This window comes from Dasypus novemcinctus, chromosome 8, assembly GCF_030445035.2.
Source record: "Dasypus novemcinctus isolate mDasNov1 chromosome 8, mDasNov1.1.hap2, whole genome shotgun sequence".
Lineage (NCBI taxonomy): Eukaryota > Metazoa > Chordata > Mammalia > Cingulata > Dasypodidae > Dasypus > Dasypus novemcinctus.
Window position 1 is genome coordinate 124,838,402 of NC_080680.1, and position 26,402 is coordinate 124,864,803.

The following is a 26,402-nucleotide window of genomic DNA, read 5'->3' on the forward strand; positions in this document are numbered from 1 at the left end:
GTGACTCTGTGGGGTCTGTGACATGGACTCTGCACAGGATTGGGACAAAGCCCTAGCACGGCACGGTCTACATCCTCCACTACTTCTCCAGGTGGACCTGCCCACAAGCCCTAACAGAGCTGGCGCCTCCTTGCAGCCAGGCGGGCGCTGTCCAGTTCAGCACCACTCCCTAGGCGCTGTCCACTTCAGCACCACTCCCTGGCGCTGTCCACTCAGCACCACTCCCTAAGGCTGTGCCGTGAGCCCCGAGAGGACAGGGCAGCCCCGCAGGGTTCTGGGCCTACCTAGTTTTTGCATGCATGCACGGAGCCTTTCTTCAAGATTGGACACTCTGCTCTGAAGTTCATCGTAGTCATAGGCGCCAATTTCCTCTTGCAGCTCGTTAAGCACTGACGTCAGATTCTGGGCCTCCTCTTTAAACTGCAATACCAATTTGGCATCGGCCTTGTACTCTTCCAACACAGGGATCAAAGGCCTAAGTTCATCCATTTTCGCTTTTATCGCCTGCAAGGTTAAAATAAGCTGGGTTCAGTGCGATGCGTGCAAAAACTTGAAACACCCTGCCTTGGCCTGGCTTCTCCCTACACGAGGGAAATTGTGCATCCTCCCACTTTATTTACAGATTTATTTATTCTGGTCCAAATGAGTTAGAAGAGCATATTAAACAGTCTTCAGAACACCAGCATTATTTGGGAAAGGTCTTTATTGTCAGTTTAGAATGCAACATCTTAAGGTTACATGCTTTAGGTCACATACACAAAGTTTTTTTTTTCTTTTTCAAAAATGCATTGACAAGGGTTCAAACTATTCATGAAATGCATCTACAGTCGCATGCAAAGGAGGATCCTGGTTGTGTTCAAGGTTCCTTAGTGATATGGTGCTATGTATTGGAAAATATTAGTAAAAATGCAGGGTGCAAAAAGCTCTCTGGCTCTCTTTCGGGGTTACATGGGAGTGGACTGCTTCTTCAGTCACTGCAGCATTGAAAAAACTCTTTTTAGTTAGCCCTGCAAGCAAGAAAATGAAATACTGTTGAAGAACTAGCTCACTAGCCTGCTGCCTTAAACAGATAGCCATTGATAGACAGATATTTTCATGGTCACTTTTTTAAAAATCACAATTTAATGCTGGAGTTAGTCAAAACAAACTGCTTTAACAGTTGTTTAGATTTCTGAATAAATGTTTTAATGCAATTTAAGCATGGTAAATGGCAAAGGATGGCTTCTCTTCCCCCAAAGCCACAATGCCCCAAATTTTAGAGCTCGGTGAGATGTCCCCATGGAGGGTGCTCTCAAAGATGAGCCACCCACAGTGGCTGAAGATGCCTCTGCCTTCAGAGGAGTTTGAGTCTGTCACCAAGAAGGGCAAGCTGGCCCTTTTGGAGAGACACAAACTCTTTCTGGTCAGACAAGTCAAAATCTCTTTCCAAGATAATTCACAATGACATGTCAGAAGCAAGGACAGCACATTCAGCTGCCTCTGACATGTGCAATTGGCTCATCTCTCCTCACAGGATCAGCCCCACTATCGTTTTGTTTATAATATAGATTTATAACTTCATTAGCTTGCAATTTTGGCTATCTAATGTATTGCTTTTAAAAGAGAATTAGTTCTTGCTTCATGCAGGGAATGCATCAAAGAAAAACATTAGCATAAAAAGGACGGGGAAGACAAGACAGAGACAGAGCACATCAGCAATTTTCACTGGAGCAGGGCTGTGTAATTTGACCCATGCATTTACATCTGGGCTAGATTTCTAATTAGCAGGTATGTATGCCTCAATTAAGGTGCATATAATTTCCCACTTTAATCAGATTGAGGGCGAGTAAACTCTAGGTGTATATGCACATATTTGTACATAAGTATTCAGAATTTTCTGCCCAACGGACTCTGTCTCTGAGCCCTGGAGAAGAGGAACACTTACCCACCAAGTGAGAAAGACACCAGTGCCTCTGCAAAGCTACAGTGTGCCTCCTCATTGCTAAATTAGGTCAGATGTGAAAAACTGCCCTGACGCTCCCTGCTCAGAAACGGCTCTGATCAATTAAGCTAATACCTGGCTAATGAGATTTACCTGCAGCAGCTGTGCAACAGCAAGAGCGGATGATGCCCCTTTCCCAGCTAACACGTGCCTTGGCTGGAGCAGCGTGGACTCGGGGACCCCTGGCATCCAAACCAGACTGAGAGGAGTATGGAAGCTAATAGGTGCTGAAAGCTGCTGCTCGAACTTGCCCCTTCCTTTTGCTCAACTAGGGCAAGGCCAGGTAGCCTCTCTATCTCCAAAAGATCCTTGCTGTGCATTTCCCAGGCCCCAGATCACTATCTCCGGAAGAAAGGGGGAAAGAACATGCAGGGAAACGAGTACAGCCTCAGAGGAGGGGGCAGGGAGGGGAGGTGGAGGTGGGGGGGGGACATACCTTGAACTGCCTGGCCAGGTGCTGCTTATGGCTCTCTTCCACCTGTTTGAATTTGGACTCCAGCCCCTTCATTTGGTTCTCCATCTTCTCCACATACTGCAAGTCTCTCTGAGTCCGCCTGTCCAGTACTTCTATGGATTGAGACATGTTTTGCACCTGTCAAAAAGGCAACAGGTTCAAGCAAAGAGCTGCAGCAGGTGCCAGACGGTCTTATTTGCTTCCCAATACACGCCGCTGACCTTTTCTACACAGCCCGCATCCTGGGGACCCGAGGCGGCCCATGCATTATTTACTAGTTAATCACCAGCATTGGGGATTGTTATGACCAAGAACTCCCCAAACAGAGCAAATTGGTTTGGTAAACATTTCCTCTGCCCTCGTTGGGGACGTGCTCTTAGAGTCAGGGATGCAAATCAGGGAGGCAGAATTCTCCCTGTCCTCGCTCTGTGGGCCCGGAGGTACAGGCCCTGGGAACGTGTACTTTTCTTTTCAGGGAAGGTACTGGCTCCAATCTCTTTGTTTTGCAGGAGGAAATCGTCAGGCAAGCCTAAACACCAACAGAGCCCAACAGCAATGTTGGGCCATCCCTGCCCAGGCAGAAATGCTCTTTGCCTCTTACAGCTCACGGAGGGTCTTGCTGAGAAGGTTGACTGCTTAGGGGCAGAGTGAAGGAACAAGGGAACGGCTGCCCCTGATTCTGCATCACGGCTTTCTCTCCCCCATCTCGTATGCCATCCATCACAGCCCACAACATCATAGGGCGATGACTGCTCAGCAAACATGCACATTCAGAACCTCGAGTCAGGAATCAATCACCCAGCAAATGAAGAATCGCTGTTTTACATCGTTACAGGCAGATCCGAATTGAGTCTAGCCTCAAGATGGAACTTTAATATTCAGAGCGCTTAAAAGAAAAACAGTTTTAGTGCAGCCACCTGCCAGTGCATTTTATTTTCAGGAAACCGACCCGTGTGTCTGCGCAAATGCAGTTGGGGCCGTGGGGAGGTGGAAGGCAGCTTGGGATTGACGCAGTGGTGCTGGGGTCGTTTTCTCAGAATCTAATCCAATTACTAGAGAGGAAGCGACCTCCATAGCAGCAAATATTCATTTCTGGGTTTTGCTAAATTTAAAAATACTCTCCCCCTTCTAGGAACAAAATCATCTTGGCATCAGACAGTTGTGCCTCACCAGTGACAAGAAGAGATGACGGCATTCTCCACCCCAGCAGATCAAATCATAACATAACAAAAATAAAATAAAATATAATAAAATGAGAGAACCATCAAAAGGAGACTCGGTGTGGAGAAGACTGCCACTGCTTATCTCAGCGTTTAAAAATGGATGGATGGATGGCATGACTGCTTATTTAAAAGTATCGCAGGCAAATTCTGTTAAAAAATTGCAGTTTGTAAAACACAGCATGGGAGTGACTTGGTCTCTCTGATCCCTTCTCCCTTGACTGTTCTATGGGAAACTGAACTTGCTTTGCTCTAGATGGCTCTCCTTGTCTCCCCCCCCACACCTCTCACATGCCGTCAGTCTGAGTAACGGCAGCACCTCCTTTGAGAACAGTTGCAGTGTGTTTCTCTTCATCCTTCAAAGCCCAGAGCGAAAGCCACCTCCTCCAGGGAGTTCTCCCCGATGAGCAGAGCCAGGAGTGGCAACATCTGCTTGGAAACAACACTGCCTTGCTGGCCCGGTGCCCAGTACAGGAGTACATACACCTGTCTCATCTGCCTCGTTGAACAGGAAATCTACAGAGGATGGGGGGCTGGGTCTTTGGGCACATCTGTAACCTGGCACCCAGACCGCCATCTGGCACACGGGAGTGGCCCCCGCGGCACGGGGCCGGCAGGGAAGGGAGGAAGGGTGCAAATGGCAGCTCCAGCCACAGCCTCTCTTCCCTCTCCCGTCCCGAGGGATTCTACTCAGGAAGGAAAAATCAGGGGCTAAATTTGGGCTGGGAGAAGCTGCCGAGGCCATGCTGGCTCCGGCCTTCCACCAGGGACCATGCAGAGCATCACGCTGGCCACGGGATAGCTGCTCCAAACAGATTTTAAAGACGCCAAGATAAACCGAGGCAAGCGCTCTCCCATCATTCTTCCCATGCCGAACAAACACGTTCCATTTTGACCAATTATGAAGCAAAACCAGAGGTGAGACTTGGAGCGTGCCTCCAGCCCAGGGGCACAAAGCACAGCCCTGCCCCTCGGGCCACAGGAGAGCCTGAGCGCTTACATTCTCTTCCCTGCAGGGTGTGCCCCAGAGAAGGCAGCTGGCGGGCTCAGGTGGGCACATGGTCCACCCCACGCCCTCACCTGATGGGGCAGCAGGTGCTGGGAAGTGGGAGCAGCAGACACACCTGCCTTGAGAGATGGTCTCACTGCTGACATTGATTATCTTCAGTGTTTGGTTGCGGGGCTGAGCCCTTTGCGCTTTCTCATTTGAGCTACACAACCCTATGAGGTGGATGCTCTTCGGGGTCCCATCTTGCGGATAAGGAGACCGAGGCTCAGAGAAGTTGAGCAACTTATCTGCCATCACACAGCAGGTTCAGCAGGATTCACGTCTGGGCGTGATATCCAAGCCCATGCTTTGAAACTCGGGGCCTCATGCTCCTTTAAGAATGAAGCCTGCCTCCCCTGCCCCCGCTCTCGTGCATTCTCTCCATCTCTCGTGCATTCTCTCCATCGGCAGGGGAGCTCATCAGTGGTTTCTGACTCACACGGGGTGGGGAGGGGGCTTTTAAAACACTCATGTCCAGGCCCCACCAGCGGCCCCCAGGCCACTAAACACAGACTGTGGCAGATCGAGTTAGGCACCCCAGAGAAAGCACGCTCTCCCTCTGAACTGTTCCTGTGGGTGGGAGCCCATGGCAAACCGGACCTTGGGAGGTGTTATTTTTAGTTGGGGTGTGGCCCACAGAACCAGGATGGGTCTCAGTCCTACTCCTGAAGGCCTTTTAAAGAGAAAGCCTCCTGAATGATACTGCAGGGACAGACGCAGGACATTATACATCCTACCATAACCCACTGAATGGACTGGGGGAAAGTGTGAACTACAACATAAACTATAATCCATGCAGTGCAGCAGGGCTCCAAAATGTATTCATCAAATGCAACGAATGGGCCACACTGATGAAAGAGTTTGGTGATGTGGGGGGGCGGGAATGGGGGTATATGGATCCTCTTATATTTGTCAATGTAACATTTTGTATGATCTATGTATTTAAAAAAATTTTTTTAATGTATTAAAAAAATAAAGAGAAAGCCACAGGGTGGGGGAGGGGAGCAGAAAGTCAGAAGAGCCAGGAGAGGGCGTGGCCATGTGATCGGAAAGCCAAGGAACCCAGGGATTGCCAGCCGGCCCAGTGCCACGGACCCCGGGCGAAGCCAGCCTTCCAGCCTCCGACAGCGCGACCATAAAGTCCCACTGTTCAACCCAGCCCATCGTGCTCTTGTGTCACAGCAGCCAGGAAACAAAGACACAGGCCTAGGACTCTGGGACCGAGGAGGGTCCCCAGGTGGGTTTTAATGCCAGGCTGGGCCAGAGAAGCACAGGACCAGATGGAGACATGCACCTGGGACCCCAAACCCTCTCTGAGGGTGGGTGGCATTCCCACATGACCCTGCCCCTCCAGTGTGCCAGGGGCCCCTCCAAGCTCCACCTCCCTCCTCTGCAAATTTTAGGCATTCAAGGACCAGGCAGTCTTGTGGAATCCATCAGGTGCTGCATTTTACTTCAGCTCCTTGAAACGATTTACTCAGGTAGCTGAAGATGGTAGGAAAAACCACGACCGAGTGCCTGAGAAGGCGGCCGGCTCCATCAGCTGAGCAGACCGCTCTGGCCATCAAGGAAAGAGGCACCCCAAATCCAGGCCCAGGGACAGGCTGAGCTGGGAGGACGCAGGACTCGGGAACCTTTCGCCAAACCCCTCCCCGGACAGTTGGGGACACTGAGTCCAAGAAAGGGCCCTGCTTTGCCTGCAGTTGTGCCGAGGGTCTGTGGTTGAGCAGGCCTAGAAGTGAATGGCTCCACCCCCAGCACAGGTGATTCTGTCCCTTCCACCAGGCTGTGACCCCCATCCCCGGTGTGGAGGGTAGCAATGGGGGTGTCCTGTTGTCCCAGCTCAGGGCCTGTCCCTCCAGCCAGAGGCCGCCCCGCCTCAAACAGACTTCCTCTAGAAGCCTCAGACGTGTGGCTGTGATGCAGTGGGACCCCGCCCCCCCAGGAGCAAAGGGCCCCGCTCCGCAGCTGCTATGCAAGGCCCCCTTTCCCAGGGCGAGGCTGACCCGTGGAGCAGAAGGGCCCAGCTATTTCTTCTTCTTCCCTTAGCAGTTTCAGGGAACCCCTGATGCTCAGTAAGCAGAGAATTGAGGGTCCCTAGGATGGATGCAGAGGAGGCCAAGGCCGGGTAGGGGTGCCAGGACACCTGGTTCGAGCGCTGGTCCCACTGCTAACTAGCCCACATTTCTGCTTCTGGGAAAGGGGGCAGATAACCCCACCAGCTTCACCAGGCTCTTGTAGAATGAAACAATGTATTCGAGCAGAGTATGCAAACTACAAAGCACTGTTCCCAGGTGAGTCTCAAAGGCGACACTTTAGCCTGCATCTACCCCAGGAAGGCACGCACTGGCCAGCCACCAGCCAGGTCCAACCCTTCAAGGGCAGGGAAAGAGCCCTATCAGGTAAGCTCCGAATGGCCACGCTCTCCTGGCCCCCAAGCAGCATTTCCAGCAGGACGCTCGGCCACAGCCCTGAGCCCCCCTGGATGATGGATCACGAGTTGCTCAGAGAGACGGGGCGAGCAGGAGACTTGCTACTCCCCCGAGGCTCCTCTGTGGGGCCCGAAGTGACCGGGGGATGGGTCTGCACGCCTTCGGGAGAGTCCACGCATTCATTCATTTGCAGACCCGGTGCACAGGGCCGCCAGGGAAGGAGAGTGCAGCCGGGAGCGGCGAGGGGCTGCAGGCTGGCCCTGGATGTGCACACACCCCACCCGCGGCACTCACCTTCTCCAGCAGCTGCCTCAGCTGTTTCGTGCGGGCATCCCGTGAGCACATGGTCTGCTGGGGGGCAACCACCGTGCAGATACACCTGCCCTCGCTGTCCTGGGCAGAGCTGTACACCTGCCAGCTCTCCTCAGGGTTGGTGGGCAACACCTGAGGTGGGGGGAGAAAGAGACCATGAGGCAGGGCAGCAGATGACAGCCACCGTGTCCACCCCCAGGGCGAACGGTCAAAGCAATGGCCCAAAGGGAGGGAAGAGGGGCGCAGAGTCCCTGGAAGGGAGGTGAAAATGCGTGACTTTTTATATCTGTTCAATGCACATTCACCCCGGGGGATGCTTGGAGTTCTGGCACCTGCCCAAACTAAGGGGGTCGGGGCTAAGTGGGAGCGTGGGGCGATCAGAGGCCACACACCCGGCGACAGCTAGGAGCAAGGCAGGAGAGCCAGTGGCTGGCTGACCCCAGCAGGCACGCGATTCGGAAACCAGATCTCCAGGCAGGAAGGAGGGGCGGCTGGCGCAGCCCGCCCTGCTCTCTCCCCGCACGCGGTAGAGGCAGCCCGGGTGTGAAGGGCTCTGGCCCCGGCAGCCCCCTAGCCCAGAGCTGCCAGGTCCCCGAGCCACGGCTGTCGGGGCTGGCAGTCTGCCGGTGACCGCTCTGAGAAAGCATGGGGCTGCCAGCTCTGTGGGGGCTCCCCACCCACGAGCCATTTGGCAGGTTCCACCAAGCTGGGGAGTCGCTGTGCAGGGATCACCCCCGACTGCAGACTCCCAAAGACCACCAGGTAAATTGATCCAAGACGCACTGAGGTTGGTCTCACATGCAGAACAGCCCGAGGGGTCCCGGCAGCCGGGGACATCGGTGACCACCGAGCCCGAAACCTCTTGCCGTCCCCAGTGCCACCCGCCCCCGGCGGCCACCAGCCACCCTCCCTCCCCCTTGCTGCCCGCCCCAGCAGCCTGCCTGCTGGCTCCCGCTGCCTTTCCCTCCACTGGCCTCAGGTCACCTCCCTGCTATTTTTAGCCTTGGAACTGGGAGAACTTGGGTGGGGAGAATCTATAGTAGCGACATATTTCATTTCATTCACTCCCAACCACAGCAGCTCGGGACCCAGAGGCCAGGAACAAAGTCAATCCAAAGGAAACGCTGCGGCTCTTCTTGAGACAGGAGGCGGGTGGACATGGGAAGGGTCTCACAAGGGGGTCCCAGGAAAGCCTGGCAGAGCTCCGAGCCCTTGAAGTTAAAGGGGAACGAGGGGTGTGGAGAGGGAAACGTGTGTCCTTCACCTCTCCTTTCAGCTTGCAGGGGGACGGGCCTCAGGGGCGTCCCTTCTCCAGTGGCCTCTGGCTCAGCCTCGGCCGGGCCCCCAGCCACCAAAGTCAGCCCTGCCCAGCAGCCGCCCTGGCCGCTCAGCCCCCTCCCCAAGGCGCAGCCCCCTCCCCAAAGCGCGGGGTTGAGGCGGGGAGGGGTGGCGGAGGGGAGCGGGCGCGCCGCAGCCGCGGTGCCGGGCCCCACCGGGGCCCCTCTGCACTTCTCTAGGGGAAGGAGGGAGGGGCTCGTGGGGTGCTCAAAAGGCTCCGGCGATGGCGGCGGTTCCAGTCCACCTTGAACCAACTACGGCTTAGTTCTGAGCCGGCTGGATCCAGCCCGGATGGGGATCTGGCCGTGACTCCACCCCTTACTTGCCCAGTGACCTTGGCCAAGTCTCCACGCCCCCCGCCGCGGCGTCTGAGCCTTTCCAACGGGGACCCCCTATTCGGAACTGAAGAAGGGCTCCGAGCCGCGGAGGGAACCCGGGCGAAGGGAGCGTCGCCCCAGGGGGCCCGCGGCGGGAGGAGTGGCCGGGCCGGGCGCGTGGGCGGCGCGGTCACCCCCGCGCCCGCGCGGCGCCGGCCCGGCTGGCGGGGAGGGAGGGGCGCACTCACGCCGGTGCTGCGGTCGAGCGTCCCGCCGCGGGCGGCCGAGAGCCTGGTGGTGTTGAGGCCCACCAGCGCGGGCAGCGTCTGCGACATCCAGTTGGTGATCATGGCCATGGTGCTCAGCACGACCCCGATCTTGAGCAGCGGCACCGACATCGCGCCTCCCGCGCCCGCGCCGCGCCGCGCCGGCTCCCGCGCCCGGGGCAGCCTTCAGGCGGCGGGCTCCGCGGCGGGCAGGGGCGTCCCGCCGGGTCCCCGCGCGCCCTCCGCCCGCCGCCGCCCGCCCGCCGCCGCCCCGCGCGCCCCGGCCATCGCCGCGCCGCCCCCCCGGGGCGCCCGGTGCCCCGCGTCCCCTCCGCGCTCCGCCGCCGTCGCCGGCTAGGGCCGCCCGGCTCTGAGCGCGGCGCGGGCGGCGCGCGGGGGCCGGGGCCGGGAGGCGGGGACTCGGCCGGGCGGCGGCCGACGCAATCTGCCCAGGAAATGGGTGGATTTTTCCTCTCCGCGCCCGCTCCCCGCCGCCCCCTGGCTGCCGGCTGCGAGGGCTGCAGACGCCGGGCCCCGAGCCGTGGGAAGGACGAACCGCCGCGGTCGCTGTCCCAAACCACGAGGGCCGCGCGGGCCCGAGCCGGGCGGGCAGCCCCCCACCCCGGCCCCCTTCGGGCTCCCTGCCACCCTCACTGGCCCGCGGCGGCGAGGCGCCCCCCCCACCCAGGGACCCCCTTTCGGGGGCAAAAGTGGCCCCAAGGACCTGCTGGGGTCCTTCGTTGTCGTGGACGGAGGGTCCCAGCCAGCCTGGGCAGCCGCCTGAAGCCTCCCCCCACTCCGCGAGGGGCGCCCCCCTTTCCCCCAGGCAGTGCAAGGGGGACAGCGCTCCGGGCTGTTGGGAGGGAGTCTCCTAACAGCTCTTGACACCCCACCTGTGGGTTTTGGGGTACAGGTCTGTATCAGAGGGGCCAGTGTGCCGGCCACACACACGGAGGGGGCCGCTGGGTATGCGGGGGATGGAGGGCTGGGTGCAGGCTTGGGACGCAGGTGTGCGCCTGGGGAGCCATGGGGCCCCATCCATGAGGAGTGGGTGTAGGGGAGTAGGGGTGGATGGGCGCTGGTTGGAGGGGCATGGGTGGGGTCCTCCCTGGCTCTCCAGCTCCCTCTCAGGGCCCAGGGGCCAGGGTGGCACGAGCCTGGCCTCACCCCTGCCTTGATAGGGCTTTGGGATTTGCAGAAGGCGCTCATAAGCTTTCACGGGGGTAGGAAAGCCCCCTCCCCGCCCCCTCCCGGCCCTCACGACCTCCTCCTCTGCCTGGTGGAAATTCATCTCCTTCCTGGGAGGGGCCCTGGAACAGGAGGACAGGTGTCCGAGGCAGTCACCTGGCTGCTCTGCTCTGTGCCCAGCCCCCTTTGTAGAGGGGACTTCAAGCCCAAAATGAAAAGATCCTGGCCTGAGTGGTGGCCCTCGGGCAGCCCCCACCCCCCGCTCCCCCCCCCCCCCGCCCCCGGGAGTTCATCAGCTGCTTTTTTCTGGTTAATGAAAGGGACCGCGGTAGCCGGTCTGGGTTGACAGCCCGCCAATGCCAATTCCAACTGTTGGGGAACGGCGCCACCTCCCAGCGCAGGCTGGCGTTGCAGGCTCGGCTCACAGAACCCGCCCGGGGGTCCGAGTCACTCGCAGATGGCGTGTTTGGGGCAGCGTGGGCGGCTGAGCCCACAAATGCTCCGCCTCCCCACCCGCTAGGACACGTGCTTCACAGCTTCAGGGCCAGAGCCCCGTCGGGCCAAACCACGCACCCCCGCTCCCCGCCGCACAAGGCAAACGACTGCTTATTGTGTTGGGACAACTTCACATCCAATCCAACTCAATCCACAAAATGCGTGGGTCCTCTCAGAGGCAGGAGATATTTATATAATACCTACTAAGTGCAAAACACGGGTCGGCGTGCCCTGGACCCCAGACCAGAAGGGACACCAAGACAGGCACGGCACACACAGGCACGCCCCATGGCCTGGGTGTGGCCGGAACGGAGCTCCCCGGCCACCCGTGGAGTGGCTGCCGTCGTCAAAGGGAGGCAGCCCCGGTGCCCACCCAGTGGGGTCCGACAACCTGAGGTCCAGCCCTGGCTGTGAGGCCTTGGTCAGGCTCTGTGCCTCAGTTTCCCCATCTGTAACTTTCCTCCCAAGGGCATTATGAGGATTCAAGGAGTTAATGCACGAGTGAGCTAAGCGCCCCATAAAGGTGCCAGGCACTGTCACCTCCATTTTGCAGAAGACGACACAGGCTCAGAGAGGCAAGTGCTTAGCCCGTTGGCCAGGCTCGAGCCTCACGTCCCTAGAGGTCTCTTCCACCTCCCTTCAGAGCTGCGTAGAAGAGGTATCGTTGGAACTGAACAAATAACTCCTAATCACCAGGGCTACATTCTAGGAAGTTTTAAGTCTGGATGAATAGATGCAGAGAATAAAACATTAAAAAAAAAAAAACTTCCTCTGATTTTGAAGAATCTGTGATTTGATTTTATGTCAGTAATGTCTCGTGTGGCTCTACAGTTGCTGCTCCAGATTTGAAGACAGCCAAGTTCGCTGTGCTTCTGGATGGAGAAAAGGAAATCCAGGTAGTTTGCAACGATGGAGCCAAGTGCCACTGCTCAGAGCTGCCTGCAGCCAGAGGAGCCAGGGCTTGAGCTGCCTCTGATTCTGCTGGCCCTGGGACACTGGCCCACCCTCTCAGGGACAGGCCATCAGGATGCGGCCAGGAGATTTGAAACTCCATCATCACATTTCTTCTGAGCTTGTTGACATCTTGGGGAGCCCAGCACCCTTAGGGTGTGGCCGAGAAGCGCTCCTTCAAATATACAGCTGCGGTTACGCTCGTGGGGCTTGCCGGGTTTGAAACAGGGCCTTGGAATTCCTCTAACTCCCTAGGGACAAAGCTGACCCAGGAGAGCAAAGGATTTGGGGGTCAGGGGAGGTGAAGCTGACCCCCACCCACCCTTCTGCCTTTAAATCCCAGCCAGTTCTCCCTTCCTTAACTGTCTAAGTGCACAGAGGATTGAGGAGACGCACAGTTCTCAGCCCCCAAGGTGTGGGTGGCTGGGGGTGCTGGTGAGTGGACACAGCCCTGGCCTCTGAGCTGGGGGGCGCCCCCCTGTGCCTCGAACCGGCCTGGAGGTCCAAGGTGAGTCGCTTCCAACTCATCTGACCCCAAACCAAAGACGTTTTCAGGCCCTGAAATCTGTGCTTGCTTTCAAATGCATTCGAAAGAGTCATCGGAGGAGCCTCGAGCTGCGTAATTTGATTTCGGAGGCTACAAAGTATTTCCGAAAGCAAACTACGAATCTTTGAAGAATGAAGGCATTTGGATGAAAGCATCCGTGGCGTCCGCCAAAGCCACGCATTCCTCAAGAGGGATTTAACTCCCAATTTCCCCACGCGGTCCCTGGGCACGAGGGTTGGCTTGTCTGCTCCGCTTGCCACGGCTGTGATGACACAGGTGGGGCAGGGCCGGGTCCTGCCATGCTGGGGTTCTGCCTGCTGGACACGGCTTATGGCACGGTGGCGGAGCTGCGTCCACTCCACTGTACAGCCACGGAGGCTAGAAAGACCGAGAGACTTGTCCAAGGTCAAGTGGTGAGCCAGCCCCGCCCCAGGCCAAGAGAAGCAGGCGCGACTCCTGCCGCTCTGGCTCCTGGGCTCCGGGAGGTACAGATCCACGTGGATGTGGCAGCCCGGGCACCCACACAACGGCACGAGCCCCAGCCACCTACCCCAGGCATTTTTGTCAGGGCATCCCTGGGTGGCCGCCTACTGAGCTCATGGGCAGGACGTCAGCTGTCTGTCCCCCGTGACCCCCGGCCCAGTCCTGCTGTGCTGGGTCACCTGGCCAGGTCTGCATCCCCACCCTGGGCGGCTGTACTCGCATTCGCTGGCACAGGTGAGCACAAGAAAGCGCACCCCCACTCAAAACGAGGACTGACGTTACGTAACCGAGACAGGATCCTCCCACCTGCAAGCCTGCGGGTCCCATGAGGGCCGAACACATGCAGGGCGTGAAAGCACCAGATTGCCAAGCCCTCCACAGCCACCAGCGAGCTCGGAGGGCACAGCTGATACCTCCGTTTCACAGACAGACACTTGAGGTCCCTGGGGGCAGGGGGGCCTTGCTCAAGGTCCCGGAGCCAGGCTGACTGCTTGGGTGGGAGTGGGTGTCCAGGCCAGCCCCATGCTCCTTGGCAGAGACCCCGCAAATGATGTTTAGATGCCCTCTTGTTTAAAGACATGCACGCTTCCCTCTGGGAAGGAAAACTTTTTGCAAAGAGAGTGCAGGGCAAGCCCACGTGGGCGCGCCCTTCCACGCTGCGCGCGCCCCTTCTGTCGCTTTCTCTGCTGGAGGAAGAAAGCTCTAGCACAGAGCCACAGCCCTGGACTCAGAGGCCAGGGAAAATGACCAAGGGTGGTCTGAGCCAAATGTCCCCTTCAGATGCTCCTCTTGTTCCCATCCTCTGTGGCCTCCGGGTTCACAGGCAGGTGGTGGCATACGGCTCCCCAGTCTCCCCTCCCATAAGAGGGTTTTCTCTCTGGCCTGACCCACACACCTGGCAGTGTCCCCCAGGGCAGGGCTATGCCTCCTGGCAGCCCCGACGCCAGGCTGGCAGGATGGTCTGCCATTTTGGCTAGTGGGAGGCAGGAGGCCAGACTGTATGCCATGTCTGACTGGAGCCTGAAGAGCCTCTGGGCACACCTCTGCCAGCTGCCCTGCGCTCTGTCCCTCTGGGAGGAAAGCATGTCCAGGGCTGGGCCTGGCTCCCCGGCGTGGACCAGAGCTGTGTCAGCCCACCGTGGACAACTGAGAACAGTGGCAGAAAACACACCCCTGCTGCGAGCCACGTGCAGTGGCTGACTCAGACCACTCAGCGCCTCCCGGTCCCCACTCCCCCTGGCTCTCAGTTTCAAGCTGCTTTCGGTGGTGTCAGATCTGCAGTGTCTACTCGGGTCCTCCCAGGGACGGGAGGCCCACCCCCCCTCCAGGGGGGCCCACCACCATCCCACACTGGTTGCCAGTAGACTTGTTCTTTTGTTGAGCCACAGCCTGCCGCATTTCCAATCAACGCCCTGGTGCTGTGTCCACCGAGAAAAGCAGCCCGGCTCTCTGCCCTGGCACTCCTTACACACCTTCTGCCCCTCCCTGGCAGGCTCTGCCCAGTGCTGGGGGGGGCTGCCATGCCTCTATTTGGGCTAGAGATGGTGGGATACCGGGGCTCTGTGGTCTCCGAGCGGCCCACCAGAAACGGAGTCCAGCTTGGGCATGGTGCTCTGGAGAGTCTAATATTCTGTAGTCACATCAGGCTCTGCAACCACCCCCCACCCTTTACCATTTTCTACTTGCCAGGTGAGGAGCTCACCATGGCAAATGGAGAAGGACAGCCTGGCTTCTATGGAAATAGCTAATGATCCTGACATGAACTCAAAGGTGGCATCATCATAAAACCATCTAAGAGTTGAGTGCAGGGTCTGGCTGGGTGTTGAGGAAATACCCAGGGATGCAGCAGGTGCACAGAACAAAGGCGGATGGGGCTGCAAACTCTGGAGACAAAGATCCTGCACCCAGAGGACCCGTGGCTCCCCACACTCGCCTCTCCACATCCATTGCTGCTGTCACTGACTGCCTAGGGTTTGTTCCTCCTCAGCCTGCACGTGGCTTCAGAAAGCATCTCAGCGGCCACTGCCAGGGTCAGTGCCGTCGCTGGGGAAATCACCTGTTTCCTAAACCCTCGTGTTGCTTGTGGAATCCAGGAGCCCTGGCTCCATCAGTGTCACTCACCACGGGCTCAGCCCGTGCCAAGACCCCAAGGCAGGGCGGCCCCAGGAAGGAGGCGTGGGCGCACGAGTCGGGCGGGGCTCGGGGGCACGGGGACACGCCTGCCTGAAGCACAGCTGTTCCCGAGCGGCCGGCCCATTTTTCTGGTTCCCGTTATGCTGCCTAAATACAACTAGGGCCTGGTGGCGTTCTGAGTAAGGTTATATATAACCTTCCTTCTTTGACCTCCACGTTCCTTCTTTGACCTCCAGACACCTGAAGCCTCCCCTGACGAGAAGGGAGTTACTTTCCTCTCTGAACCACACAGGGGGGCCGGCTCGTTTACCGGGGAAACCTCCGCTGCACCTGCCTTCCTTGAGGGCATCTCATGTGCCCGCTAATGCTCGTGGGCGGACACTACTCATGGACCTGCGTGGCTTTAGATGATGCCCTCCCAGGTGAGAGCCTTAGGCCGATACTCTGATGGCAGACGGAGGCCGACAGGGGTCAGCCCCTCCCCACAGCCCAGGTGGGCTCCCAGGGACCGCCAGGGCCTAAATGCCATGGGAACAGACAGACCCAAGCCTCACGGCCGGGCCCCGGGCAAACACACGTCTCGGCGGGCCGAGCGGAAGGATGGAGAGCCCTGGTCTCTTAAACGTCGTCTGCCGCCCTCCCCCCTCCCCAGCTCCCACCTGGACCACTGGCGTCCAGCCCGAGGTTCCCCCGACACGGAAGGAGAGGGGAGCCATGTTGTCCAGGGGGGCGGCTGCGGGCGGGGGCCGAGCGCCCATGCAGGTACCGCCTCCTCCTTGCGGCCACACTGCCTTCCCTGAGATTCTGCAAAGGGTGTCAAGTGCTACCCGGGACGTAGCTAGACCTTCCTGCACTCGGGGCGCTGTGGAAAGAGAAGCTACATTTCAGGGTGCTGCCACGCCCCCAATTTCTTCCTCCTTGGACCTTGGGTCACCGGCAAATGTGCTTTCCCGTGGACAGAAGCGTGGCGAGGGCCCTGGGTTGCTGGCTCTCCCTTGCTCCTCGGTCTCCACGGAGCCAAGACACGGGGTCCTTCCTGGTAGGAACAAAATGGCGCCTCAGAGCTGGGGTCCCCTAAAGCTCCGTGCCCCTTGCGCTGCTGTCACTCTTGAAAGCCGAGTGTCAAGGCCAGCAGCAGGCAAGCACGGGGCCAGGCAGCTCCGCTGTCTCTGAAACGCCTTCCAGAGAGTTCTGAGAAGGGGGAGGTGAGCGCACCTGGCGCCTCTGCGTCTGCTGGCTCTGGGCGATGTTGAGCTGTTCACTTTTTTCCTTCTCCCCTCTCTCTCTTAACAATACGAGACCTCGGGGCGTCTGAGGTGCCAGACGGAAACTGCATCTTGGTCTCTCACTTCCGTGCAGTCTTGGTCTCTCACTTACGTGCCGTGCGGGTCCTTGAGCGGGTTAGTAACCTTCCCACCGGTTTCCTCACTTCAAAGACGAGCACAGCCACGGACGCGGCGCCGACAGCAGTGGCGCTGGAGCCCGACCCGGCAAACAGTCCAAACACGCAAGCCCTGGCTCTTGGTTGTACTCCTAGTGCCATGAGCTCCCCGTGAATTTCAAAAAGAGACCAGTATTTCCCCTCTTGGTTTTCTCTCCCCCTCCCCAAGTCCCGTCTGCGACAAGCCAGAAGGCATCGTGATTGGAGGGGGACCCCTCCCCGGGAAAGGGCCTGTCGTAACCAGCACCCACGGCGGGCGCCTGATAATCGGCCTCTCTCCCTGCCAGCTCGCCCACGCTGCCGTGTATCTGACACCGTTTAGCTAGTAATTAGTTTTGTATTTACTTTACATGCGATGTTAATACTGATTACAGGGCCTGATAACTTTAATAATAAACACAACCCAAGGCAGAAAATTGCCTTTCTTTTCACTGGTGAAGGCTGAAGTCAGTGGAACTAGGCGCAAATTGTTTTACGAGATGTGGCGGCTGCCTGGCTGGTGGATTTACAGCTCGGTGTCCCCGGGTGTCTTCGGGGAGGCAGGTCTGGAAATCGGAGCGGCCAGCCCCCAAACTGGCAGGCAGCCTCGGCAAAACTGCGCTAAGTCTTGCGTGCTGCAAAGTTGGGGAGGGACCCCGATTCTGCCCAAAACGTTTGCTGTCCCATTCTGCAGATGCATTATCAGGCCAAGGTGCCCAACACAGACATGGGATGAAAATCTGGGGGAGATGAGGGGCGGGAGCGGGGTGACCTGGAAGCCTGTGAGGTCGAGGGGGCTGCAACGTGTGGCTGTTTTCTTCTCGTTGCATTTGTTCAGGGGAGCGGGTTGAGGCCTTTCCCGCTAGGACTAGCGAAAGCCGGGGACGAGAGGACAGGTCTGCAGGCGTGGGCCTGGGAGCGCTAACTCAGCACCACCTCCCCTGCACCCCCTGCCCTGCCCCACACCCCCTGAGTGTGAGCCACCGGGTATTCTGGGTTCTTCCAAAACACTGAATTAAACTCGAGGGACAAGACAACCAAAGTCACTCAATAAGGCCTGACGGCCAAGCAGCCACCCAAGCAGCAGGTGCCCGAGGACATTCTCATGTACACCAGGGATGCCTCTGAGAAAGGCCTCTCCCAGGCCAAGGTTTGCACGCGAACGAGAAGAGCTCCGCTCAGTCTTAGAACAAATCCAGGGCCCTCAACAAATGTAGCGAGCACTGAATGCAAGAGCAAGGCCTCCGGGCCCCTCTTGTGCTGCAGCCTCTGCCTGCTCTTCTTTCCTGCTCACCTGCTCTCGCATCTTCCTGCCTTTGGCTCACTGGGAACCCAGGTGGCTCCTGGAAGCCCCAAGCCAGCACCACCTCTTCTCCCAAACTTCCTCCAGCTCCTGAGGCAGAGCGCACCCCTCCCTCCACTGCAGCCCCAGAGCACTGGGCGCAGATGGCTCTCGTGCCTCTTAAGCAAATCATCATGGCAGAGCCACGGGTGTTCCCAAGAAGCATGTGGGTCCCAGATGCCACGCGACAAGGGCTGGGACTTCTGAGCATTGCAAGCCTGGATTTAACTGAGCGTGGCTCCCAGCCGGCACCCAGAGACGCTTGTTAAAGGAAAGGATGAAAGCACAAACAGAATATCAGGACCGAGGGTTTGTAGGAGATGATGGAGAGAATCATCTATTTTAGCCCTCCTTGCCTTGGTAGGATAGAAGCTCAGGCCCAGAGAGGCTCAGAGTCTTTCCCAAGGTCACCCAGCTAGGACGGGCAACACTGGGATAGAGGAAGGGCAGTGGGTTGAAGTTTGGTGCCTCAGGACTTCCCAGCCACAGTTACTCCAGCACACAGAGGACGCTTGCTTCCAACTGAACAGTGGCCAGAGGTGGCCGGGGAGGGGGGACTGCCCAGCCCCGCCTCGCCCCCCCCCGCAACAAGAGAGCTAGCCCTCAGCACCAGGTCTGGGAAGCACGGTCCTTTTCAGGGCGCTTAAAAGGCCAGCCTTTCAGTGCAAATCACAGAATAAGCTCAGGTACGCGTCTTGCTGCCTGAGGCCCACCCCCTCACCCCTAGAAGGCCATCACTCAGCAGTCAAAGTCTGATGACCGGCTCATCGGAAGAACGGCCGCCCAGGCCACGCGCCCCGCCCCCCGGCCCCCCGACTCCTTCGCGCAACCTTTATTCAGCGCAGGTAAAATCCACCCCTTCCCGAGCTGTCCCCATCTTGGCGCATGCAAATCCATAAACGCAGTGGCCCTGGAACCTGAAAGTGAGGGGCGATGGTGTCTGAGGAGCAGTTTACCTAAAGTGGGAGAGACAAAGAGTGAGAAGGGGAGAGAGCTGAGGCGCCCTCGTCTCCCTCTCCTGAAGCCCAGGTGCATTTTCCTTCCGTGATGAATTCAAGCAGCATTGCCCAGGGCACCCTGCTGTGTGGCTTCCTGGGTCAGCTCACTAGGATTCAGAGAAGCCACGCCCTGCACCCCCCCCCCCCCAGAGGTCACTGCTGAAGGTGAGAGTGGCGTAGAGCAACCACGATGGGCCCACCTGGCAGGACCAGCGTAGCTGCAGGACTGGGGGTTGCTGGGGCTGCTTGCTGAGCCAGCTGCTCGCCACCCCCTCCGGGGACTTGGGAGGGTTGCAGTGATTTTAGCCAGTTGGACCTTTGCTCTAAAATCCCATCACAATTGGGGGTCAAAAGGCTCCAGCGGAAGATTCTGAAAGCATCCTCCGAGCGGCCATCGCACAAGGGTGGGCGGTGCCCCCCGGCCCAGCATTCTCCTGAGATCCTGCTGCCCAGAAACCTCCAGGGGAGGGCTGTGGGCTCGGGGAGCTGGCCTGGGTGCTGAAGTCGACCGGAGGCCCCTGATCCCAGGTCTAAGGACGTAGGCATGTGCGCTCTGGGGCTGGCAGAGGGTCAGATGGCCAGCACCCAGAGCAGGGCTCGACAAACACTTTTGCCGCCGACACAAAGCTTCTAACTGAAGTCGAACCAAAAGTTTCTCCCAAGAATAGGGATCTTGAAAAAGATGCTAAGAGGAGAATTTCTGGGAGAATATCACCTTGAGGTCTGGGAATGGATGCTTAGGGGTGCCTGGAAGTCCAGGAGGCCAGGAGGGACCTCGGGGACAGCCACCTCCAGGGCCACCTCGACTCTGCCCCCACTCTGCTAGTGCCTGCCCTGCCCAGATGTCCAGAGAAGGCCTAGGCATCGTCCTTTGCGAGGCAGCTTTTGGCTCACAGGAACCTGCCTGGATCTCTCCTGCAGAGGCACGCTCGTCTCCGTGCCGTGTGTGTGCATATATGCGTGCGTTGGCACGCCCGTGTATACACGAACTGTCCAAGCACACCAGCCCCTGCCCTTGGCCAGGCCTTCCCTGTGGCCAAGAGAACTTCTCTCCCGGAGACCGCACAGCACCTCGACGGGGGGGCTGGCCGATTGGGCAGTGCCAGGGCAGGGGGTTCCGGGGGGTGGGACAACAAAACCCCTCCCAGGTGCTGGGGTTTGGGCCGTACTTCTCAGGCAGAGCTGGGGAGTCAGCCAGAGCTTCCAGCAAAACAAGGGAAGCTTGTTCCAGAGTCTTCTCTCCCCGGCTCTCTCTCTGGCTCTCTGGCCCTCTTCTTCTCTCCTTTGTTTCCTCTTTTATTCGGAGATGGAGGGAGGTGGGAAGGGAGGGAGGAGGAAAGGGGGATCGGGAGCAGCTGGGGCTTGGGGCCAAGAAGCAGGATGCCATCCGCCTCCTGGACCTGCAGCTCCAGAGCGCCAGCGTCTCTTGCTCAGAGCGTGGCACAGTGGCACCATCGGAAAGGACGTTTTAATGTCACTCCTGAGCAGCTTAGCTCCCGAAGCTGGCAGGCTCTCCCGGCACCCTGGTGCCAAAGAAACGCTCCCAGCCCCGCTCTCAAACAGCCTTCCTCCTCCTTCCAGACCTTCCAGCTGCGAGATGCATTTTAAAAATGGAGAACACCAACCAGAGCCCGGGACGCTAAGCCTGCTGGAAATGTCCGGTGCCCCCCCCCTCCACACACACCCGGGCTTGCCTCTCACACTTCACATCGCGCATGTGGCCACAACCCCCCCCCGGCCCTCCACGCTGAGCCGACCACGCGCTCCAGCCCCGCACGCCACAGGCTGCCTGCCCTTCCCGGACTGGTGGCATGTGCCATGGCCCTGCCGCCCGGCTGAGCACTCAAGGGCGGTTGTGCCCAAAGAAGGGCTGGCAGGCGGAGGGGTGGGGGTGGGGGCGCAGGGCTTCTATCTTCTATCTCTGCAAACGCCTGGTGCTTGAACTTCTGGCTCTCAAACACCCCTCCCCCAAGATGACATTAACAGCCAAAGGACCCCCCCCCCCCAAGCTGTCCCTTGAACTTCTCAGCAGGGAGTGGGCAGGAGGGGGCAGCTGTGCAGCCAGCTGGGCCAGGGCAGGGTGGGCTACGGGACAGCTGGAAGGGATCCAGCACCAGTCTCGCACCAGTCCGCACCCCTCTCTCCGACCCAGGTGGGGCCTGGCCCCCTCGCCCCTCCTCCGGGGCGGGGGTCCCCAGGCCGCTCGCAGCCGCTCCCCACTTTGCCCGGCTCCCCGCCGGGAGGAAAATGGCGTTGGATGCACGTACTTGAGTGAGTTCGGTGCCCATCAGGATGAGGAGGAGGAGGCTGAGCAGCTTCCGGGCCGGTGGCATGTCTCGCGGCCACCTCCAACGTCCTGGCATGCGGGAGCCCTGGGTGCTCGGTGGCGGCTGCGCGGACGCGGACGCGCTCCCGGCTCGGCGGGCCCGGGGCGGCGGCGCTGGCTGCGGGGCCCGGGCGCCTTCGGCACCCCGAGCAGGCGGCGGCGCTGCTGGTGGGTCTCCCCGCGCCTTCAGCACCCCGAGCAGGCGGCGCGCGGGCTGTGCTGCGCGGAGCCTCCGCTCTGCATATTTATCGCGCCCGCGGCTGGGGCGCCCGGCTCCCCAGCGGGGCTGGGCCGGGCTGCGCTGGGGGGGCCGCCCCTCCTCTCGCCGCCCCTCCCCGCCCCCGCCCTCAGCTCCTAAGTCCACCCCCCCGCGCGCGCTCCCGGCCTTGGCGGAGGGAGACGCGCGGGAGCGCCCGTGCGCAGCTGATTATGCTGTGGGTGCCAAAAGTTTGCTCCGGGAGGGGCGGGGGAGAGGGGAGCGCGGAGGGTCTCAGCGCCACGCTCGCGCGAGGGAGGCGGGGAGGGCGGTGGCGGCCGGCGGGGAGGCAGGCTGGGACAGGATGTGACATCAAAAAGGCGGGGGAAATTTAACTCGGAGAGAAAATGCTCCATCCTAGCCGGCCTGGGGCTGCCCGGGGGGGGGGGGGGGGGGGGGCCGGGGGGGGGGGCCCAGGTCCCCGGGACCTGGGCGGAGGCGTGGGGCCGCGGGCGGGGTGGGCTAGACCCGGGGCCCCAGACTCAGTGGGCGGCCGCGGGAGCGGCTTCTGAGTGGGAGCGCTGGGCTGGGTGGGCTTGGAGACTGGGAAGAGGTGCAGAAGACAGAAGCCGGCCAGGCCCTTGGAGGTCACACTCTAGAGGTAAACTGAGGCTCGGCACCAAAAGGGCTGCTTCCAGGGCACCAAAAGGGCTGCTTCCGGGGCACCAAGGGCAGATGGGGTCTTTTTCTCCTCCTGGATGGATAGCTTCAAATGGGTCCAGGCTTGCGTGCTGGGGTTCCTGTCCCCTGCAGGGCACGTGGGTGAGGGGCCATGCATCATGCATATGTGTGCTGTGGGTGCATGCACACGTGCCTGGAGGTTTACCTGCTCATAAGCACTGGAGTGTGTACACATGCGTGTGCCTTGGACACCCAGGGCACAACACTGCTGACCCAAGATGCCTTGCCTGAGCCAGGACTTAGGAGAGGAGCTCTGCAGCCAGGGCTGGGGGCTTGTAGAGCCGCTCTCTCCCCAGCCTGGCCTGTCTCCATGCCCTCCAGCAAGCTGGCGTGGACTTGAGCTTCCACCCTTCTTCTCTCTCTACGCGCCCCTCAGCCGACACTCTCCTTCCACGCACGCTGGAAGCTTGAGATCCAAGGCTTAGACCTCAGGAAGCTTGGTTTGGGGACCACATAAATTCCCCATATTGTTGGGAGAAGTCCACAGGCATCTCTGCTTTTTTAAGATAAGGTGGCACCAGATAGCTAAAACATCTCCCTTGTATGTGTCCCATTGTTTAGTCTTTATCTGGAAAATAAACCCTAAAAATGAAAATATCTAAGTGGTCCAGACCCATACTCAGAGAATTCAGAGCTACAAAGGGTGATCTGGTCCAAGCTTCTTCTTACTTCTTATTTCTTCTTACTTCTTAGTAGGAAAAACAAGCCCTGGGGGTCAGGGAGGAACTTGCCAGGGGCCCCGCGGGCAGTTCCCTGGCCAGGAGCAGCCCCTGCCCTGTCTCTGTGCCACGCAGCACTTGGCACTGTGGGAAGGCCTGGGGCGGGGGGCCTTGGAGAAGAGAAGATGGTCGGGGGGCGGACACGGCCATCCTGTTCCTGGACCTACAAACCCAGGGGCAGAGCTCCAACCAGGGCACTTCACGGGGATGCAGGGCCGGGAATGGGCCCCCCGGCCCGGAGGTGTTGAAGCAGGGGGCTCCTGGCTGCACCCTCGGCAGGAGGGAACCGGATTCTGAGCTGAGCTGGCCAGGTTGCCAAGGAACTCTATCTCCGCTCCCACTTCGTTTTATTAACCGAGGCGCTCTCGGTGACCTTGAATGCAGATTGGCAGTTTTAAGTGCCCCCAACCTCGGGCACCCTGGCACCTGTGGAAGAGGCAGCAAGGGGTAGGCAGAGCTGGAGGGGTTGGTGTTGGTCGTGACTCCGGGAGCTCCCAGAACCTCTTGGAGCCTCAGTTTCCACGCCCATCAAGCGGGAATGGGTGAGGCTGGGACTGCGCGCCTGGGGGCTGTTGTGAATGGGTCGAAACGCTGTATAAACTAGAAAGGGTGGTCAGGAAGGCTCCAAGTCAACCTTGGCTCCCGCGTGCCCGCGGCCATGCTCTGAGTCCCCGGGGAGGCCGAGGAGGAAGGGACGTCGCGGTCACGGAGCTGGCCCCGGCTTGGGCTCTGGGCGTTTGCTTCTGTGCTCTGCGGAGGAGGCCTGTGCTGGTTTCCTCGGGCGCCCTGAGAGCAAAGATCCAGGGAGGTCAAGAACTGTTTTTATTTTAAAAAGGATAAAGCCTCATTATTGTAGTACTTTAAGAAATCCACAGAATAGAAAGTGACAAATAAAATGCATTAAAACTCACACCCCAGCGGAACTGTGCTGCCACTGGATGGTCATGACACAGAGGCTTTTCTGGGCGTGTTTTCAGAGGAAGGTGACGCCCACGTGTAAGCTGCAAGCCTCTCACACCCGACAGTCTGGGGTCCAGTCCCTGCCCTGCCCTGCGTGAACTGGGGGACCCCTGGCAGGTCACATCTCGGTGCTCCTCTTACCTTCCTGCGAGTGGAACTGGGGATGCCAAGCCCTTCCTTCACGCACAGCTTGTCCAGAAAACGAGCCACAGCCCCTTAAAACAGCTCGATCCGTGCCTGGCATGCAGCAGGCACCCGAGCCCCCAAGTCAGGAAAGAACGGGCAAATGTTCATGCAAAAAAGATCGTTGGAGATGTGCCGTGAAAGTTAGGGGTATTAAATTTTCCATGAATTGAACCGAAGGAAGGGAAACCAAAGTAAAACGGAAGAAATTGCTGACTTCAAGCTCGTTCACGGTGAGTTGTTATTTCCTAGAAGAACCTTTTAAGGCTGAGAAAGAGAAGTCTGTAGAGACCATTAGCCATTAAGCAGGCCTCCTCCCCTCTCCTCTCTCGTGGCTCGGGTGTTGACCATCTCCAGCCACTTCCTGTTTTGAAGGATCTGGAAGCCACGTTAGGTTGCTGCTCCTCTGTCCTAGCCTTTGCCTGCTCCGGGGTTTAATTGCTTCTCTTAGTTTTGCATCGTCAGGGTGTACGGTATTTGGGTCCATTCCTGGACCACAGCCTCCTGGTCATTAGGCCCCAGTCCTGGGTCTGGTGGCTCCGGAGCCCTGTGAGCCTCCCCAGCTCTTGGCCTCCTGTCCCCTCTTCTGGACGGGCCGAAGTCGAGGCGCAGCGGCCGCAGCCAGTGCTGCCTCGCGCCTCCCCTGATGAGTGTGGGTGCTTGGCTGTGTCCGAACCCCAAAGGCTTTGCTACCTGGGGACTAATGAAGAGCCCCAGAGCAGGGGCTGGGTGAGAGGCAGGCACGGGGATCCCAGGGCCCAGGCTCATTCTGGGGGTCACCTCGGCCTCGTCTCCGCAGCCTCTTGGAATCCGAGCTGTGCCGAGTCCTGGCCCAGCAGGTACGGAGGGGGCCCCGCCGCCACCCCCTTCTGCTGTTGCCACCACCCCCTCGGTCCAGCGAGCCCCGCGGAGTTGCCGCTTGCCTTGGAAGGCACCCCAGGACACCAGCGGCGCGTCTCCTGCTCCTTTAAGAAAAGGCCCTTCCAGGGACCTCACTTCATTGTAACGTGACAGACTGGTTGCCAAGGCAACGGCACTAACTCTCCCGTCTCCTCCTGTGAATTTCTCAGCAAACCGGAGGGACCCTAAAGCCAAGGCGTTGTCCAGCTGCCTGTGCCCAGAGCCCTGGGGTGGCCCCTGGTCCCTCTCTGGAATAACTCCTCCAGCCAGCCCAGAGGCGCGGCCACGCCACCTCCCTGCCTGCGGGACCTTCTGCCCTCCCCCCTTCTCCCCCCAGTGCCTCTGCCCTTCTCTCCAGCTCTCGGTTTGGTCTCCGCAGGCTGCCCCCTTGGGTTCCCGGCCGCTTGGGCTCCTTGCTGGGCCTTGCCATCTTCCGGCTTCGAGAGGCTGGGGTGTGGCAGGCTCGGGCAGGGCCCTGGCCGTGGCTACTTGCCCCAGGCCATGGTTCCCATGGTCCTGCTCTGGCATCTCCAGCTGGTTCCAGAGCTGCAGACTCCAACCCTGCTTCCCCCCACGACATCGCCCCTTGCTGTCGAATCTGGACGTGGCTAAAGCACAGCTCTCTGCTCCACTGCGGACCACACTGGCCCCTGCTGCTCTCTCCCCCCTTCCGGTCAATAGCAATTCTACTCTTCCCATTGTTCCGGCTAAAAATCCAGGAGTCGTGCCCGGCTTCCCGCTTTCTCTCCGCGCTCGCTATAATCCATCAGCACACCCCTCTGGCCAGCTCCAGCTCGCTCTCCTTTCCAGGCTCCAGGGACACCGCCTCCCGTCTCCTGGACCTCCTGGCACCGCCTCCTAACCGCGCTCCTCTCCCAGCTTCAGCGAGGTCACAGCCCTACAAAGGCTCCCCCTTCTAGAGCCCCCCAGTGTGCTTCTCAGGGCCATCAGGACCCCTCCATCTGGCCACTCACCTTTCTTGTCTGCTCCCACCCCCATAGGGCTGACTGTCCTCTCCCACCTCGGGGCATTTGCCCGGCTGAGCCCTCACCCAGAGCACGCCCTCCAGCCACCCCGCCGCCCTCCCGTGGCTTTTCCCAGCCTCAGCGCCAACCCGAGCTCACCCACGAAGACTTCGTAGCTCGGTGGACAGAGTGTCCTCGCCCCGCCTGTCTTTCTTGGCCCATTTCTCTGCATGAGACATCACCACCTGATATCCGGTCTGCGCGCTGCTGCGTCTGGTCTCTCTCACCCTCTAAATTCCCAAAAAAACAAAGCAAACCAGCCCTTCCGGGGCTGACCAGGCACCACAAACGGGGAGGCTTCCAAGAGAGACGGGCCTCTCGCAGTCCTGGGGGCCACAAGTTCGCAATCAGGGCCACGTCTCTCCAAAACGCCAGAGGAGGGTGTGCCCCGCCCGCCTCCAGCTTTGGGGCCTGCAGGCGCTCCTCG

At 59.4% G+C, this 26,402-nt stretch overlaps 1 protein-coding gene across 3 annotated transcripts in view; it reads right to left on the minus strand.

Moving 5' to 3' along the window:
• OLFM1 (olfactomedin 1) overlaps positions 1–21,529 on the minus strand; it is a 65,038-nt gene extending 43,509 nt beyond the window's left edge. Inside the window, exons 1-4 of one of the 3 annotated variants that reach the window (XM_058302638.2) lie at positions 9,351–9,547; positions 7,430–7,579; positions 2,418–2,573; positions 285–504 (exon numbers count right to left, since the gene is read on the minus strand). In XM_058302638.2, coding sequence (XP_058158621.1) covers positions 285–504; positions 2,418–2,573; positions 7,430–7,579; positions 9,351–9,500 — 676 coding nt within the window. In that variant the 5' untranslated portion in view covers positions 9,501–9,547. Of the gene's footprint in view, positions 1–284; positions 505–2,417; positions 2,574–7,429; positions 7,580–9,350; positions 9,548–21,192 lie in introns of those variants that run through there. The other 2 variants (XM_058302637.2, XM_004467337.4) reach the window with 2 other exon arrangements.
• Between the last annotated feature and the right edge of the window lie 4,873 nt (positions 21,530–26,402).